The 19021-nt window shown below is 40.6% G+C and overlaps 2 protein-coding genes across 4 annotated transcripts in view; one reads left to right on the top strand and one right to left on the bottom strand.

The window, feature by feature from the left end:
• Nucleotides 1–6541, bottom strand: part of LOC129845632 (E3 ubiquitin-protein ligase NRDP1-like) — a 27355-nt gene extending 20814 nt beyond the window's left edge. The window contains exons 1-2 of one of the 2 annotated variants that reach the window (XM_055913485.1): nucleotides 6063–6541; nucleotides 3722–3861 (exon numbers count right to left, since the gene is read on the bottom strand). The gene's annotated coding sequence lies outside the window, so the exon portion shown is untranslated. Of the gene's footprint in view, nucleotides 1–3721; nucleotides 3862–5652; nucleotides 5778–6062 lie in introns of those variants that run through there. The other variant, XM_055913477.1, reaches the window with a different exon arrangement.
• Nucleotides 5320–15845, top strand: LOC129845652 (SOSS complex subunit B1-like). Of its 2 annotated transcripts, none has more exons than XM_055913529.1 (7): nucleotides 5320–5389; nucleotides 11088–11223; nucleotides 13577–13715; nucleotides 13972–14043; nucleotides 14189–14273; nucleotides 14450–14492; nucleotides 14874–15845. In XM_055913529.1, exons 2-7 carry the CDS (start codon nucleotides 11145–11147, stop codon nucleotides 15044–15046), a joined length of 591 nt encoding a protein of 196 aa, XP_055769504.1. In that variant the 5' UTR covers nucleotides 5320–5389; nucleotides 11088–11144; the 3' UTR covers nucleotides 15047–15845. The 2 variants fall into 2 exon arrangements, with proteins under 2 accessions (XP_055769504.1, XP_055769496.1); XM_055913521.1 differs by lacking the exon at nucleotides 5320–5389 and adding an exon at nucleotides 5933–6129.
• Nucleotides 15846–19021: the final 3176 nt, after the last annotated feature.

The following is a 19021-nucleotide window of genomic DNA, read 5'->3' on the forward strand; positions in this document are numbered from 1 at the left end:
CCACTGGCTCCAGGTCATCTACAAATTTCTGCTAGATAAAGCCACGCCTTATTTTAGCTCACTGGTCACCATAGCAGCACCCACCTGTAGCATACGCTCCAGAAGGTATATTTCACTGGTCACCCCCAAAGCAAATTCCTCCTTTGGCCACCTTTCCTTCTAGTTCTCTGCTGCCAATGACTGGAACAAACTGCAAAAATCACTGAAGCTGGAGACACATATCTCCCTCACTAGCTTTAAGCACCAGCTGTCAGAGCAGCTCACAGATCACTGTACCTGTACATAGCCCATCTGTAAATAGCCCATCTGTCACGTTCCTGACCTGTTTTCCTTTTTCTTGTATTTATTTAGTTGGTCAGGGCGTGAGTTGGGTGGGTTTGTCTATGTTTGATTTTCTATGTTGGGATGTTTGTGTTCGGCCGGGTATGATTCTCAATCAGAGACAGCTGTCAATCGTTGTCCCTGATTGAGAATCATACTTAGGCAGCCTGGGTTTCACGTGTGTTTTGTGGGTGTTTGTTCTTGTGTCAGTGTTCCGCCACACAGGACTGTCCCGGTAGTTATTTTGTATCGCATATTGTTTTTGTTAATTATTAAATCACTATGGAAACTAACCACTCTGCGTATTGGTCCGATCCGTCTCGCCTCTCCTCGTCCGAGGAGGATTACGACTGCCGTTACACCATCCAACTCCCTCATCCCCATACTGTATATATTTATCTTGCTCCTTTGCACCGCAGTATCTCTACTTGCACATTCATCTTCTGCACATCAATCACTCCAGTGTTTAATTGGTATATTGTAATTACTTTGCCACCATGGCCTATTTATTGCCTTACCTCCCTTATCTCATTTGCACATACTGTATATGTGTAACTCTGTGTTGTTGTATGTGTCGAACTGCTTTGCTTTATTCTTGGCCAGGTCGCAGTTGTAAATGAGAACTTGTTCTCAACTAGCCTACCTGGTTAAATAAAGGTGAAATAAATAAATAAAACTGTGGAAAAAGTGAAGGGGTCTACATACTTTCCGAATGCACTGTATTTCCAAGGAGAGTGATGGCTGCATCATTTTATGGGTATGCTTTTAATCGTTATGCCTGGTGAGTTTTCAGGATAAAAAAATAAACGGAATAGATCTAAGCACAGGCAAAATCCTAGAGGAAAACCTGGTTGTCTGCTTTCCACCATACACTGAGAGATGAATTTACCTTTCAGCAGGACAATAACCTAAAAACACAAGGCTAAAGCTACACAGTGAATGTTTGAGGGGCCGAGTTACAGCTCTGACTTAAATCTACTTAAATCTATGATAAGACCTGAAAACTGTTGTCTTGCAATAATCAACAACCAATTTCACAGAGCTTAAAGAAATTTGAAAATAATAATATATATATATATTTTTTAAATGGGCAAATGTTGCACAATCCAGTTGTGGAAAGCACTTAAGAGACTTACCCAGAAAGACTCACAGTTGTAGTCGCTGCCAAAGGTGGTCCTACAAGGTATTGACTCAGGGGTGTGAATACTCATGCAAATGAGATATTTCTATATTTAATTTTGAATACATTTGCAAACATGTTTTTACTTTGTCATTAAGGGGTATTGTGTGTGGGTCGATGAGAAAATATATATTTAATCCATTTTGAATTCAGGCTGTAACACAACATGTGGAATAAGTCAAGGGGTATGAATGCTTTCTAAAGGAACTGTATCCAATCCTCGCTTTGAGGGACGTTGCCTGAACCATATCTCACGCCGGCTCCACGGTGTTTAATGTAACCATGGTGGCTTTCCAACTCCAGTACAGCTCAGTATAAACAAGCGTTACGGTAGGGTCGGTATCTTATGGCAAGATTTGCAGAGATGTATAAAGCCCAACATGTTAAACAAACTGAATCACTGACTTTATAGTAATCAATTATCTGAAATAGTACCAGATCTTTCTCGCCATGTGTGCATGTCTGTTCTCTTGCCAGTGCGATATAACCAAAAGATTTTTGGTGTCCATTACTAGACGTTATAGATTCTTCAACTAACCTGGCATAGGCAGTTCCTCCATAAGGCTAGGGGAACATAAGCTTCCCTAACATAATTGCAAAAATTATATAGTGTAATTTGCTTACTTATAGAAAATCAAATCATTCAAAATAGGCTACCACACCAGAGAGCATGATTTGGCCACAGAGGATCATTAGCTTCTTTAAAAGAAAAAAGCTGTGGATTGTTTTAAATCATAGCCTACAGTCGGAAGGGCCTGCAATTTGGCCAGCGCACACACATCAAATAGATGATTGTTGAGTTGCAACGGTCAGTGAAAAGCAGAGACTCAGCCAAGCATATCGCAATATTTAAAAGTACAATTGCAGAAAAACAGTTTGGAAAGCAAATTGCTATAAAGAGAAGACAATGAAAACAATCCAATCTGTCCTGGGGGTTATCAAAATTCTCAACTTAATTGAGCGAACAGTAGCCTATCTTATTGGTACCAGCGGAGCACATCGACTATGTCCCCGGTGAGTCTGCATATTCACTGTCTTTATCATCATTGGGTCAGTAATACTTTTGTTTGTTTTTAGACAATAATTTCCCCCTCCAGTTTAGATGGTCGTCATATAGCCTAGTGGTTAGAGCGGGGCGGCAGGTACCCTGGTGGTTAGAGCGTTGGACTAGTAACCGAAAGGTTGCAAGACCGAATCCCCGAGCTGACAAGGTAAAAATATGTCATTCTGCCCCTGAACAAGGCAGTTAACACACTGTTCCTAGGCCGTCATTGAAAATAACAATTTGGTCTTAACTGACTTGCCTAGCTAAATAAAGGTAAAATAAATAAAAAATATTGTATTTGTCTCCCCTTTTCGTAGGCCTATTATATATGGACCAGACAACGTCATTTTTATTGATCTGTTTGTCAGTGTCAGCAGAGTAAGCTACCCTGTAAAAAAAGATTCTGCTAAGGTCTCCAGCCATATAAAGTGTAGTAAAATTGCACTAAATGTGTTTATAAAAGACCAACACTTTCCTGTGCAAAGAAAGAAGATATCTAATGTAGCCTGTAGCTTATAGCCTAGGTCTACTCTGTCACTACGCGCTGCATTGAACAGTCATTTTTGCAAACAGTGATCGAGTTATATTATAAGCCTAAATTATGACTAAAATATAATCACCACATCTTAAATAAGTCTGCAAATGCGAGGATGATTGGAATGCTTTATTATAAAAGGTGAATTTTTATGGTGAAAAATAGCTTATCCAAACTTGAAACCCACGTGTTGCCTATGTAACCTGCCATTTTATTTTATTTCACCAGGTAGGCCAGTTGAGAACAAGTTCTCATTTACAACTGCGACCTGGCCAAAATAAAGAAAAGCAGTGCGACAAAAACAACAGAGTTACACATAAACAAAAGTACAGTGGTGATACTCTCTTGGGTCTCGATTAGGGAAAAGAGTCATCTTATACATTTGGAGGTTATATACCTTTCCGAGTTGTCTCTGGTGTTTGTAGAACGACCTACAACTTTACACAGACATTTATAAAAGATAATGGTTTTCCAGAATCGAGAACAAAGAGAGTATCGCAAATACCAGGTTAGTTGAAGAATCAATGGCGTAGGCTTGAATGGGGCTTTCCTCTAACGTCCAGTAATGGACACCAACAATATTTGGTTATATAACATTATCCGGTATACAAACAGCAATTTGACCTTATTGTCCACTCACCGGTGTCTTTCCTTCCTTGGGCCAGAATCCTCAGCCCTCCTCTTCATTTAAAATATGGACCACAGACCGCAGGGGCAGAGTTTTGGGAAGGTGAGAGGAGCAACCTGGGGCCAGGGTAATGACGTCCTCAGAAAATGCATCTGGGAGAAACAGTAACGTTATGCAACGTTGTTACTTTTCCTTTAATTTACCTAATAGACAGTCTACGATATGATTAGCAATCAGCAGAGGCTCCTCAGATGAGGAAGGGGAGGACCATCCTCCTCAGTGAATTTCATAAAAATTGTGAAACATTAAAAAAAAAAATTTTTTTTTTATAAAACTATACTAAATATATTAATGCCACCCCCCAAAAATATTAAAACAATGTTTTGCAATGAAGGTCTACAGTAGCCTCAACAGCACACTGTGGGGTAGCACCAGCTAGTTTACGTCCTCCTCTGGGTACATTGACTTCAATACAAAACATAGGAGGCTCATGGTTCTCATCCCTTTCCATAGACTTACACAGTAGTTATGACAACTTCCGGAGGACGTCCTCCACCCTATCAGAGCTCTTGCAGCATGAACTGACATTTGGTCAAAGGATCAGAGAATGAATCTAGTCCTGAAAGCATAAGCTACAGCTAGCTAGCACTGCATTGCAGTGGTGAGCAGTTGACTCAAAAATATATAAATACACATTTCTTCAAAAATGGAGAAGAAAGAGGGAGAGAGCTAGCTATATTTAGTAGTATTTTTCTTCTTCGCTTTCACTTACTTAGCTAGTTTAGCTAACTCAGCCAGCTCAAACTGAGAGGGATACTATGTTAGCTAGCTGGCTATCCAACACTGGAACTCTTCCAAGTCAAGGTAAGCTTTTGGTTTTATTAATATGTGTTGCCACCGGGGCCTGCCGGAGTAACTGCTAAACTGTTTGCTGACTGTACTGCATGATTGTAGGTGGTTTACTAATGCGTTAGTTCTAGTAACTATGTTGACTATGACGTTAGATAATATGGTAACGGCGATGTAGGCTGTGCGTAACGGTTATGATAAGAAGGTTTGGAAAAGTTTTTGCCTGGTCAGACAGCTGACGTGTTATGCACTGAAGTTCACAAGCGACAGGAGGAGAGCACGTAGACCCGAACAGGAATTACAAGGAGCAAAGTGATCATGCTCTTTGTATGTGGCTGCTATGAAAGTCAACTCTGTTTGCCTGTGATCAGGGGTGTATTCATTCTGCTGATTCGGTTGAAAAACATTTCTTAAAACAGAAGCTAACAAATATACCCAAATTAGTCCAATAAAAACTCTCATTTGCAACTGTTGAACTAATTACACCCTAGATCAGCTAGATGCACACAATAGTGTGCAAGTCGGTATTTAATGTGTCACTGTCTGTCACCTTGATTACTAAAAATGATCTTGACCTGTGCCCCTAAGCTGTAGCCTAAACCTATCGACGTTACACTGAGCTGTGTCAATGGAATATGAATAGCAGTCATCCAATATGCTCTAATAGAAATAAGGCCATGCTTAAATATATATGTATATATATATTTTTAAATCGTCCTCCCTCATCTTAAACGGCACCGACCGCCACTGTACTGTTGCAACCTTAACGTTAGTTAGCTACGCAAACACGGAAATCATCCTTGCCGTTTCAAAATGGAATCCCGGCCGTAGGTATGTGGCTGGCTAGCTAACTATCAAACAGCAGTCAGTTGCAAACAGAGGAAAGATTAGTGATGGATACCGATCAGAAAGTCTTGACGAGACAGCTTGCTAATGTGCAACTAACTAATCAAGCTAGCCACAGCTGACTACATACGTGACCTAACGTTAGCTAGTTACTACAGGTAGATAGCTGGCACAAGCTGGAATCACACAGGAAAACAAGCAGATAGAGAGCAACTCTAGTTATATGTCGTCGAACTGGGTAACGTTACCTGTTGATATGACAATCAATGGTTAAACTGCCTTTTAAATTACGTTTGGGTTAGCATTCCAGCATGAAATAATTTTTTTCTTGATTCCTGTCACCACGTTTCCACGTCCAGCCTACGCCGCTAAGCAACCAAATTGTAAAATCGTTGATAGACAGTTGACTCAACCTATCTTCGGTACGAGCAGTTTCCCTTCTCAGATAAAGGACCTATCACATGATTATCTCATGCGCTTCCCATATAATCTATAGTCATTGGACACAATTTTGATTGAAACTAAATTTGACCAACAGAATGCCCGCCACTAACGTACTGACGGTCGCAAAAAATGAACAGTAGTTAGGTTTTATTTTTTAACAGTAACTAGCTAGCTATTTTACAAACAGGAAAACAATACTTATTTTTTAACTCACTTGTTCCATGGCTTAAAATCCATTATACCGGACAAATCAGCTGTGGACGACAATACACACTGTTGAGGTAATGAAATGTGTAGCTTACGACCTGGCACCCAGTTAGCTATAGCTAACGTTAGCTAGCATAGTAACGTTACTGCAGTTTGTTAAACTACAGCAGGGGCGTATTCATTGAGTCAATTCTGTTGCAAAATGTTTCTTGAACGAAACGGGGAGGGACCTACCAATGACTGTATATATGACCTACTTGAATTTGACCAATAGAAACTCTCGTTTTATTTGCAAACCGTTCCGTTTTATAACTGTTTGGACTAATGATTACGCCCTAGTTGCTAGACTGGTCTTGCTAGCTACTTTATAAGTAATTAGTCGACCTGGGTTACATACTTGCACTGATCTTGCATTGCTGTTTAAATTATTACCTTATGTATCATTAAGGCCATGTATTCCTGTAAATTTGCCTAGTCTCACACCGAGGTCAAATTACACTGAACAACACAATAAAGTGTTGGTTTCATGAACTGAAATAAAAGATCCCAGAAATGTTTAATATGCACAAAAATCTTATTTCTCTTAAATGTGTTTACATACCTGTTAGTGGGCATTTATCCTTTGCTAAGATAATCCATCCACCTGACAGGTGTGGCATACCAAGAAGCTGATTAAACAGCATGATCATTATGCAGGTGCACCTTGTGCTGGGAACAATTATTATTATTATGTTTACTAGGCAAGTCTGTTAAGAACATATTCTTATTTACAATGACGGCCTGCCCCAGACGACGCTGGGCCAATTGTGCACCTCCCTATGGGACTCCCAATCACAGCCGGTTGTGATACGGCCTGGAATTGAACCAGGGTCTGTAATAACACCTCTAGCACTGCACCACTCAGGAGCCCCTAAAAGGCCACTAAATTGTGCAGTTTTGTCACACAACACAATGTCTCACGTTTTGAAGGAGCGCTCAGTTGGTATGCTGACAAGCATTTCACTACACCTGCAATAGCATCTGCTAAATATGTGTGTGACCAATAACATTTGATTTGATTTTGACAGCAGGAATGTCCACCAGAGCTGTTGCCAAATAGTTGATTGTTCATTTTTCTACCATAAGTTGCCTCCAACGTCGTTTTAGAGAATTTGGGAGTACGTTCAACCGACCTCACAACCGCAGACCACGTGTAACCACGCCAGCCCAGGACCTCCACATTTGGCTTTTTCACCTGTGGGATCGTCTGAGACCAGCCAACTGGACAACTGATGAAACTGTGGGTTTGCACAACCAAAGAATTTCTGCTCAAACAGTCAGAAACCGTCTCAGGGAAGCTCATCTGCGTGGTCGTCAACCTCACTAGACCTTAATGCAGTTCGGCATTGTAACCTACTTCAGTGGGCAAATGCTCACCTTCGATGACCACTGGCAGGCTGGAGAAATGTGCTCTTCACGGATGAATCCCGGTTTCAACTGTACCGTGCAGATGGCAGACAGCGTGAATGGTGTCGTGTGGGCAAGCGGTTTGTTGATGTCAACGTTGTGAACAGAGTGCCACATGGTGGGGTTATGGTATGGGCAGGCATAAGCTATGGACAACAAACACAATTGCATTTTATTGAAGGCAATTTTAATGCACAGAGATACCGTGATGAGATCCTGAGGCCCTTTGTCGTGCCATTCATCTGCCGCTATCATCTCATGTTTCAACATGATAATGCACGGCCCCATGTTGCAAGGGTCTGTACTAGAGGTCGACCGATTATGATTTTTCAACGCCGATACCGATTATTGTAAGACAAAAAAAGCCGATACCGATTAATCGGCCGATTTCTTTTAAAAATGTATTTGTAATAATGACAATTACAACAATACTGAATAAACACTTATTTTAACTTAATATAATACATCAATAAAATCAATTTAGCCTCAAATAAATAATGGAACATGTTCAATTTGGTTTAAATAATGCAAAAACAAAGTGTTGGAGAAGAAAGTAAAAGTGCAATATGTGCCATGTAAGAAAGCTAAAGTTTAAGTTCCTTGCTCAGAACATGAGAAGATATGAAAGCTGGTGGTTCCTTTTAACATGAGTCTTCAATATTCCCAGGTAAGAAGTTTTAGGTTGTAGTTATTATAGGAATTATAGGACTATTTCTCTCTGTACGATTTGTATTTCATATACCTTTGACTATTGGATGTTCTTATAGGCACTTTAGTATTGCCAGTGTAACAGTATAACGTCCATCCCTCTCTTCGCTCCTACCTGGGCTCGAACGAGGAACACATCGACAACAGCCACCCTCGAAGCAGCGTTACCCATGCAGACCAAGGGGAACAACTACTCCAAGTCTCAGAGCGAGTGACGTTTGAAACGCTATTAGCGCGCGCCCCGCTAACTAGCTAGCCGTTTCACATTGATTACACCAACCTAATCTCGGGAGTTGATAGGCTTGAATTCATAAACAGCTGCTGGCAAAACGCACAAAAGTGCTGTTTGAATGAATGCTTACGAGCCTGCTGGTGCCTACCATCGCTCAGTCAGACTGCTCTATCAAATCATAGACTTAATTATAACATAATAACACACAGAAATACGAGCCTTAGGTCATTAATATGCTCGAATCCGGAAACTATCATCTCGAAAACAAAACATTTATTCTTTCAGTGAAATACGGAACTGTTCCTGACTCTGCGTGCAATGAACGCAAGAGAAGTGACACAATTTCACCTGGTTAATATTGCGTGCTAACGTGGATTTCTTTTAGCTAAATATGCAGGTTTAAAAAATATACTTCTGTGGTTGCAAGATTGAATCCCTGAGCTGACAAGGTAAAAATCTGTCGTTCTGCCCCTGAACAAGGCAGTTAACCCACCGTTCCTAGGCCGTCATTGAAAATATGAATGTGTTCTTAACTGACTTGCCTAGTTAAATAAATGTGATAAAAAAAATAGGCAAAATCGGCGTCCAAAATTACCGATTTTCGAATTGTTATGTAAACTTGAAATCGGCCCTAATTAATCGGCCATTCCGATTAATCGGTCGACCTCTAATCTGTACACAGTTCCTGGAAGCTGAAATGTTCCAGTTCTTCCATGGCCTGCATACTCACCAGATGTCACCCATTGAGCATGTTTGGGCATGTTTGGAACTACGTGTACAACAATGTGTTCCAGTTCCGGCCAATGTCCAGCAACTTTGCACAACTATTGAAGAGGAGTGGGACAACATTCCACGGGCCACAATCAACAGCCTGATCAATTCTATATGAATGAGATGTGTCGCACTGCGAGAGGCAAATGGTAGACACAGCAGATACTGACTGGTTTTCTCATCCATGAAATTGTTGCATGTTTGTATTTTTGTTCAGTGTAGTTTTATGTTGGATATTCGGTGGATATTTGGTTTTCTCTAGTCAATATCTATTGAATAAAACATGCCATGACTATGATATTTGTATATTTTATTACCTTTTATTTAACTAGGCAAGTCAGTTAAGAAAAAAATTGTATTTTCAATGACAGCCTAGGAACAGTGAGTTAACTGCCTTGTTCAGGGGCATAAAGACAGATTTTTACCTCGTCAGCTCAAGGATTCGATCTTTCAACCTTTCGGTTACTAGTCCAACGCTCTAAACACTAGGCTACCTGCCGTCTGAATCGGGAGGATGGAGAAAAATCCAGGCCTTTTTTTATTTGAAATGTGTATATATATTTTTTATGGGGGATTTCAATCTTCAATAGCGCATAAACAAAGCCTGCTATGACAATGCAAATTATATATTCTGAATCAGGGGAAGATTGAGGAAAATCCATGCCTTTTTCATTTAATATTTTAATGTAATTATTTTGGGGGGTATTTCAATCTTCATAGCTTTTAAATGAAGCATGTCGTGACTATTAAAATGATATATTGGAATCAGGAGAGAATGGAAAAAAATCCATGCCTTTTTTATTTAGACATCTAGAAATACAGTGTCCTCTGTAATTATTGGGACAGTGACACATTTTTTGTTTTGGCTCTGTACTCCAGCTATTTGGATTTAAAATGATACAATGACTATGCGGTTAAAGTGCAGACTGTCTGCTTTAATTTGAGGGTATTTTTAGGGGACCAAAAGTATTGGGACATTCACTAATATGTGTATTAAAGTAGTCATAAGTTTAGTATTTGGTCCCAATTTCCTAGCACTCAATGATTACCCAAAACGTGTTACTTTACTAACTTGTTGGATGCATTTGCTGTTTGATTCAGTTGTTTCAGATTATTTTGTACCCAATAGAAATTAATGATAAATAATGCATTGTGTCGTTTTGGAGTCACTTTTATTGTAAATAAGAATAAAATATGTTTCTACACACTTCTACATTTATGTGAATTCTATCATGATTACGGATAGTCCTGAATGAATCATGAATCGTGAATAATGATAAGTCAAAGTTAGACACAATGTATTATATATTTTTCCTTACGGATTTCAATCTTCAATAGCTCTTAAAAAGCATGCCATGACAATGAAAATTCTATATTCTAAATCAGGGGAGTATGGAGAAAAATGTGTGCCTTAAAAATAATATCTTGATTTTTTTTTTATCCTTCCGTATTTCAATCTTCAGTTGCTCTTAAACAAAGTGTGCCATGACTATGGAAATTATATATTCTGAATCAAGGGAGTAGGGAGAATAATCCACACCTTTTCTTGTTATTGTTGTTTCTTCTTCTTTCATTTTTTTCTTCTGGATTGGATTTTTGTTCATAGCCCACAGATTCAGAATATATAATTTTCATATTCATGACACACTTTGTTTAAGAGGTATGAAAGATTGAAATCCGAAATCATAGTTATAAAAAACATTTCTACATTTTTTGGGGGGGGATTGTTCTTTATCCACCCCTGATTCAGAATAATCAATGTTCTTAGTCATGGCATGTTTGGTTCAATAGTTATTGACGAGAGAAAACCGAATAAATATCCAATGTAAAACAAATTTTACCTCGGTCACACACGCATTCTTGTAAACATTTCAGGGCTGCTTTGGTCCAGAGTTGACTTACACTTTTGGATACATGACGAGAATCTGAAAGATGACGACCGAGACCCATGTCAAGGACATCAAGCCAGGACTCAAGAATCTCAGTGTTATCTTCATCGTACTCGAAACAGGTGCTAACTCCTTACTAACAGTAATGTTTTAAATAATCAATTAATGATGAACAGAAACAGAATGTATATAATTATCTTGTAATGCACTCGGGTGGAACAAAACGTATGTAAAATCTTACACACAATATAATGGCACAACACAGAGGCTTGATAGTCAGAGAAACATCCTTATATGCCATCATGTAGACTAATGATAACAATTCATGTTGGTTTATTTGAATCATGCCAGCTGTCAAAAAACGTATCTGTGTTGACCTTCCCTTTTCTCTTTCCCACAAATGGATATTTACTCTCCTCATAATTGATGTTTACTCTCCAACTTTCACATTATCTCTCTCAGAACGATCTTTTGACCCTCTCCACCCTCTCAGGGCTGGGCGTCTCACAGGCTGACTATGAGCGGTGTAATCTATATTATTCAATTATTGCACCCACACTGCTCGCGTGCGCCAACGAGCGTCTGCGTTGCCAAGGGCTAAAATAGAAGTCAGTTCTATTTCTGACGCAGATCGCGCTGCAAGTCCTGCCTCTCCCATCTCCTCATTGGTTTATAGAAGCAGGTACCCACGTGCCATCTCCTCATTGGTTATACCCACGTTGGTGACTGAAAACGAACGAGGTCAGTGGCGGTAATGCACCTAATTTATGAAAGTTGCCAATCGCAATATAAAGTCAAGAGAAGAAAAAGCCTAGAAGGATGAGAGATGCCTAGAAGGATGAGAGATGACTAGAAACAATTCGGTTGACCATTTTATGTGTGGATTAATTGGTGGAGTAGAGGACCTTGTGCATGTCAGGTAAAATAACAACTCAATGTTTATATCCCAGGACAAATTAGCTAGCAACAGCAAGCTAGCTAAATAGGACAAATTAGCTAGCAAGTGCAAGCTAGCTAGCTAAATTGCCATAAATGTTTAATGCTTTTCGACCTGTCCCCAAATTAATATAATTGGTTCAGAGTTTGTTTTGATATTTTAACCTGCGTGTCGTGATCCCGTTTGGTGTGGGAGGACAAAATACATTTATGCACGATGGCGCACGCGCGCAGCCCGGTTTGGGTTCCATGTCAGGCTCTGCACACTCTTGGATTGTATTTATTTTTATTTAACCGTTTTTTAACTAGGCAAGTCAGTTAAGAACAAATTCTTATTTACAATGACCTACCCCGGCCCATAGGGCGGCGCAATTGTGCGCCGTCTTATGGGACTCCCAATCACGGCCGGATGTGATGCAGCCTGGATTCGAACCAGGTACTGTAGTGAAACCTCTTGCACTGAGGTGCAGTGCCTTTAAACCGCTGTGTCACTTGGGAGCATCCTTCCTAGCAGGCCGCTTCTACCAGGTGGCGTGGAGAGGATATGTGTCTGCACCATGTGCACTCACTACTGGTGTCTGGTTCTAGGCCCTCTCCTCTTTTCTCCTAAGTCACTTTGCTCTGTCATATCCTCATATGTTCTCTCCTATCATTGCGGATGACACTCAACTACTTTTCTCATTCCCCCTTTCTGACACCCAGCTGGCAACACGTATCTCTGCATGCCTGGCAGATATCTGAGCTTGGATGTTGGCCCACCACTTCATGCTCAACCTCGACAGGGAAGGCCTGTCCGCTCCAAGACCTCTCCATCACAGTCGACAACTCCACTGTGTCCCCCTCCCAGAGTGCAAAGAACCTTGGCGTGACCCTGGACAACACCCTGTCATTCTCTGCAAACATCAAAGCAGTGACTCGCTCCTGCAAATTCATGCTCTACAACATCCGTAGAGTATGACCTTTCCTCACACAGGAAGTGGCGCAGGTCCTAATCTAGGCACTTGTCATCGCCCGTCTGGACTACTTCAACTCTATGTTGCCTGGGATCCCGCTTGTGCCATCAAACTCCTGCAACTTATCCAGAACGCCGCAGCCCGCCTGAAGTTCAACTTTCCCAAGTTCTCCCATGTCACCCTGTTCCTCCGTACACTCCACTGGCTTCCAGTCAAAGCTCGCATCCACTACAAGACCATGGTATTTGCCTATCGAGCAGCAAGGGGAACTGCCCCTCCCTACCTTCAGGCTATGCTCAAACGCTACATCCCAACCCAAGCACTCCGTTTGGCCGCCTACGAGCACTAACTTTGCTGATAACTTCTTTATTGAGAACAAGTGGACTTACTACGACTGTGATATGTGGTTGTTACACCTAGCTATCTTAAGCTGAATGCACTAGTCACTCTGGATAAGAGCATCTGCTAAATGACAAAAAGTGTAATGAGATATTTGACACTATCCTTGTACAACTAGCTTGTTCTTGTCTTTGTACACCAATCAAAGGCCACTGATTACTTGTCCCTCTTACCCCCTCTCACATAGGACGAGTGACAAAGACAAAGGATGGGTATGAGGTGCGGACCTGTAAGGTGGCCGACAAGACAGGCAGCATTAGCATCTCAGTTTGTGATGAGGTGGGGGGACTGATCCAAACCGGTGACATCATCAGACTCACTAAGGGGTGAGTCATTTATTGAGTCACTGCACAGTCAAGTTAATGCCACACTTTATGGACAGGGCTCCAAGCCTACAGCCGAGTATAAAATCAACACAGAAATAAAAAAGGACCACCCAGTCATCATTTCTAACTACCAGCATGAATTTACATTCGGATGAATACATACCATACGTTATTAGTCTTTTAATCTTGGATCACCTTTAAAATCCTGGGGGGAAATGTATTTTGTCTTGAAATTTGTGCCTTTTCTTTTCTCCAGATATGCGTCTGTGTTCAAAGGTTGCCTGACTCTGTACACGGGTAGAGGTGGAGAGCTGTCGAAGATTGGAGAGTAAGTTCTATAGATGCTCTGTGCTTAATAACATTTCATGCTACATATACAAAAAGGAGGAGCAACAATGTAAATGTTGCTGAGAGATGCATCTTATGTCATAATTTACTGGTCTAAACTAATGCTCACTTAATGTTTTGTTCAGGTTCTGCATGGTGTATTCAGAGGTGCCAAACTTCAGTGAGCCTAACCCAGAGTACTCTAACATGGACCAGATGAAAAACAAGACTGTAAGGGGTGTTTTGAACGTAGGGATATTAGTGTGTAAGCGTCTTATTACAGAATGTTTTATGGAAGGATAGGGGAAAAAATATTATTTTAAGTAACGTTCACTTACGAATTTAGTTCGATGTTTCAAGTACCCTTTTCTTGTACTGTGTGTGTGAACAGATTACTTATTTCCCAGGTAGTCGGTGACCAAGGAAACATACTGAATAACAGCTCAGCTGGTAAGACCACTATCAAAGACCAACAAAAAATTAAGAGTTATGACGAACGGCCTTCGTTAGTGTTATTTATTTTCCTCTGCTGCTATAAGGTGATTCATGCAACATTTCCACCTGGAAGTCTACCTCAATGTCAATGACATGTCTGTATCAGTAAACTAAAGGAATACAATTCCATGAAATAATATAATTTTTGATCTCTGCTTTAAGCTGTAAAGTTGTTTATTTTACCTGTCAGCGGCTGGTTCAGCCACCTTCAGTATATACAAACGGCAGTGTATTTCTTTTTGGCAATTGGGTAATTGTGAACACTATAACACTTTACTTTTCCCTTTCACTATTTATGAAGATTTATAAATGAAGCATGCCAATTTCTTATTCTAGGAAATGAAACTACCAATGGGAACGGTGTAAATTCCCAAGGTTCCGGGAGCTCGACTAATCCTCAACAGGGAGGGCGGGCTGGCAGTGATGTTGGCAGCAGAGCAGCCAATCCAGGAGCAGGAGGGACAGCTGTCAGTAATGGAAAGGAGACTAGACGTTCAGCAAAAAGATGATTGGAGCAGAAGGAAGGAAAGTCCATCCCTCTCCATAAATGTCAAATGATGAGAGACTAATGCTGCGTTCGAAGTGGAAATTTGCCACCATAGAGTTAGATAGGACTCTAAATGGATAAAACCAATTTTGGCATGAACCTTGCTATTGAGGGCTTCACCATTTGAAAGTAGTCAACTGGGTGGGACTTCCTATGGGTAAGGAAGCATCACATGAAGGATGATAGACAAGTTTTTCACTAGTAATTACCAGCTGGAGGGCTGTTCAAATGTATTTTCCCAGTCGTATGTGGTAAACGTTAAGAAATTGTATTTTAATTATGTTTGTTTACAAGGAACAGCGTTCACTAAAGGTTATGTAACAATCAAGAAAAAGTATGTGAGAAAAATAATTGTTTTCATTTTTTACAATTAAGCTGCTTAATGGGAAGCATTTTTCAAAGTCAGGCAGTTTTCCAATGAGAAGTCTAAAATATAAAATTACTCTTTTAACTAATGTGCCAAACGTAGCCCAAACCTGACAGATTGGATTTTGGTCAATCAGAAATCCTTAATTGCTAGAATCCTTAGTTGCTACATCCATTTTTGGATGTATAAATGAATGATATTGATTCTTGAAGAATATAACTTATGTCTCATGAGCTTAGTTCAACTGTCATACCCCATCAGATTCAGAACCTTGCGACAGCAGCCACACTTTAAATGTTGTATGAATTTTTTTATTTTTAACACCGTTCAAACTGGTCTGGAATAGTGTGCTTACATACAACTTTTAGAGTTCTATTATACTTTTCAGACTTAATCCTTTTGTCCTTTTTTTGTTCTCATAATTCTAAAGTTCCCATTGTGACATAACTCCCAACATTCTATTCAGTCTAAACAGTAACTGTTGACACAAATCAGCTACTTTGACCACTTTCCCAACAAAATGATCTGGTACCAATCAAACGTTACAACTGTTTAAGTAACCACAACTACATTTTCTCACACTTTTTATAAACAACGGACATTTTTACTTTCCCAAAAAGTTGGAAGGTTTGACATCTTCGTCTACTTCTCTGCTGTTCAAATCTGGAATCAGAAAAGGAATGATCTTCTACCAATTTAAAAATGACAGCTGTTTTACTAACCGTATCAACTACTTTTCATCTCAACTTTTACAACTGACATTTTGACCACTTACCCAGCACTTTAGACAAAAACTTAAAGGTATGACATCTTGGTATACTTCTCTGGAATCAGAACAGAATTATCTATTGCATTAACTGCCATGTAACTTTTAAGAACTTTCAAATTATAACAATAGGGGAGTGCAAAAGACTTATGCTACACAGCTCACTCAAACCCTACCACTTTGTCTACATGTTGTTATAGTTTACCTTTAGTACTGGTCTATAGGCTGTGTGAGTTAGACCGTGACACAACACGTTCAACCGAAAATGTCCTTTCATCCATATCCCAAGACTTTCTTTAGCTTTGCATTCATCCCTTCATTAGGTCTTTCATCCTGTCTCCTTACTTTATGTATATATCCTATTTATTGAGCTATCCATCCAGTCTTAACTTTCAACAGCTTTGTCATTTGATTAAGAAAGAAATGTATGGTTGAAGAGAGGTTACTATAGCTCAAACACATTTCTAAACGTCTTCCACTAGATGCACCATCATACTTCGCTCCCCAAATGAAAGCCTAAAACATTTCTAATTCCTTAAGTATTACAGCTTGCATTACATAATTATTCTACTACCAATCAAGAGGTACAGTTTTAGTAACCACATCACCTAATTTATCTAACTTTCCAGTTAAATTAACTTTTCAGAACTTTTCAAATTATAACAGTGGGGGAGCACATACGATTTATGTCACAGAGCTCACTCCAGCCAAATAAACTAATCTACTGCTGTTTGTCTACATGTAGTTATAGTTTACCTTTAGTACTGGTCTGTTGGCTGCCTTACACAGTAGTAAACTGTGGTTTCCAAGTAGGAGAGTAAACGTGTAGTAGTCTTATGTGATGAAATAGGTGATCCAAACTGCCCCATCCTCCCAAATTATTAAGGTTAATATAGTCTATCAAAGTAACCAGACATTTATACACTGCTCAAAAAAATAAAGGGAACACTTAAACAACACAATGTAACTCCAAGTCAATCACACTTCTGTGAAATCAAACTGTCCACTTAGGAAGCAACACTGATTGACAATAAATTTCACATGCTGTTGTGCAAATGGAATAGACAAAAGGTGGAAATTATAGGCAATTAACAAGACACCCCCCAAAACAGGAGTGATTCTGCAGGTGGTGACCACAGACCACTTCTCAGTTCCTATGCTTCCTGGCTGATGTTTTGGTCACTTTTGAATGCTGGCGGTGCTCTCACTCTAGTGGTAGCATGAGACGGAGTCTACAACCCACACAAGTGGCTCAGGTAGTGCAGTTCATCCAGGATGGCACATCAATGCGAACTGTGGCAAAAAGGTTTGCTGTGTCTGTCAGCGTAGTGTCCAGAGCATGGAGGCGCTACCAGGAGACAGGCCAGTACATCAGGAGACGTGGAGGAGGCCGTAGGAGGACAACAACCCAGCAGTAGGACCGCTACCTCCACCTTTGTGCAAGGAGGTGCACTGCCAGAGCCCTGCAAAATGACCTCCAGCAGGCCACAAATGTGCATGTGTCTGCTCAAACAGTCATAAACAGACTCCATGAGGGTGGTATGAGGGCCCGACTTCCACAGGTGGGGGTTGTGCTTACAGCCCAACACCGTGCAGGACGTTTGGCATTTGCCAGAGAACACCAAGATTGGCAAATTCGCCACTGGCGCCCTGTGCTCTTCACAGATGAAAGCTGGTTCACACTGAGCACAGGAGCACATGTGACAGACGTGACAGAGTCTGGAGACGCCGTGGAGAACGTTCTGCTGCCTGCAACATCCTCCAGCATGACCGGTTTGGCGATGGGTCGGTCATGGTGTGGGGTGACACTTCTTTGTGGGGCCGCACAGCCCTCCATGTGCTCGCCAGAGGTAGCCTGACTGCCATTAGGTACCGAGATGAGATCCTCAGACCCCTTGTGAGACCATATTCTGACACATGCACATTTGTGGCCTGCTGGAGGTCATTTTGCAGGGCTCTGGCAGTGCACCTCCTTGCACTAAGGCGGAGGTACCGGTCCTGCTGCTGGGTTGTTGCCCTCCTACGGCCTCCTCCACGTTTCCTGATGTACTGGCCTGTCTCCTGGTAGCGCCTGCATGCTCTGGACACTACGCTGACAGACACAGCAAACCTTTTTGCCACAGTTCGCATTGATGTGCCATCCTGGATGAACTGCACTACCTGAGCCACTTGTGTGGGTTGTAGACTCCGTCTCATGCTACCACTAGAGTGAGAGCACCGCCAGCATTCAAAAGTGACCAAAACATCAGCCAGGAAGCATAGGAACTGAGAAGTGGTCTGTGGTCACCACCTGCAGAATCACTCCTGTTTTGGGGGGTGTCTTGCTAATTGCCTATAATTTCCACCTTTTGTCTATTCCATTTGCACAACAGCATGTGAAATTTATTGTCAATCAGTGTTGCTTCCTAAGTGGACAGTTTGATTTCACAGAAGTGTGATTGATTTGGAGTTACATTGTGTTGTTTAAGTGTTCCCTTTATTTTTTTGAGCAGTGTATATTTAACTTTGACTATATTTCACCGCTTCACTTAGAATGTTTTAAACTTCTTCCACGACCACAAAAATACTTTCAAAGAGCTGAAGCAAGTCACACTTTAAATGACAATCTATTTTTACTCCAATATTTGTAAACAACGTAAACAAACACTGTATAGCCTCATAACAAGGTTAAAACTACACATTTGATATCATGGATGGTCAGTCCTTGCATCCATAGATCCGTTTATGAATGTGAGAGTGGTTACACTTCTCCAACCCCATCCCTAAGCAGTAAAAAAAAAAAAAGATTTGTTGGTACTTTTGAC

The sequence above is a fragment of the Salvelinus fontinalis genome, chromosome 3 (genome assembly GCF_029448725.1).
Source record: "Salvelinus fontinalis isolate EN_2023a chromosome 3, ASM2944872v1, whole genome shotgun sequence".
NCBI lineage: Eukaryota > Metazoa > Chordata > Actinopteri > Salmoniformes > Salmonidae > Salvelinus > Salvelinus fontinalis.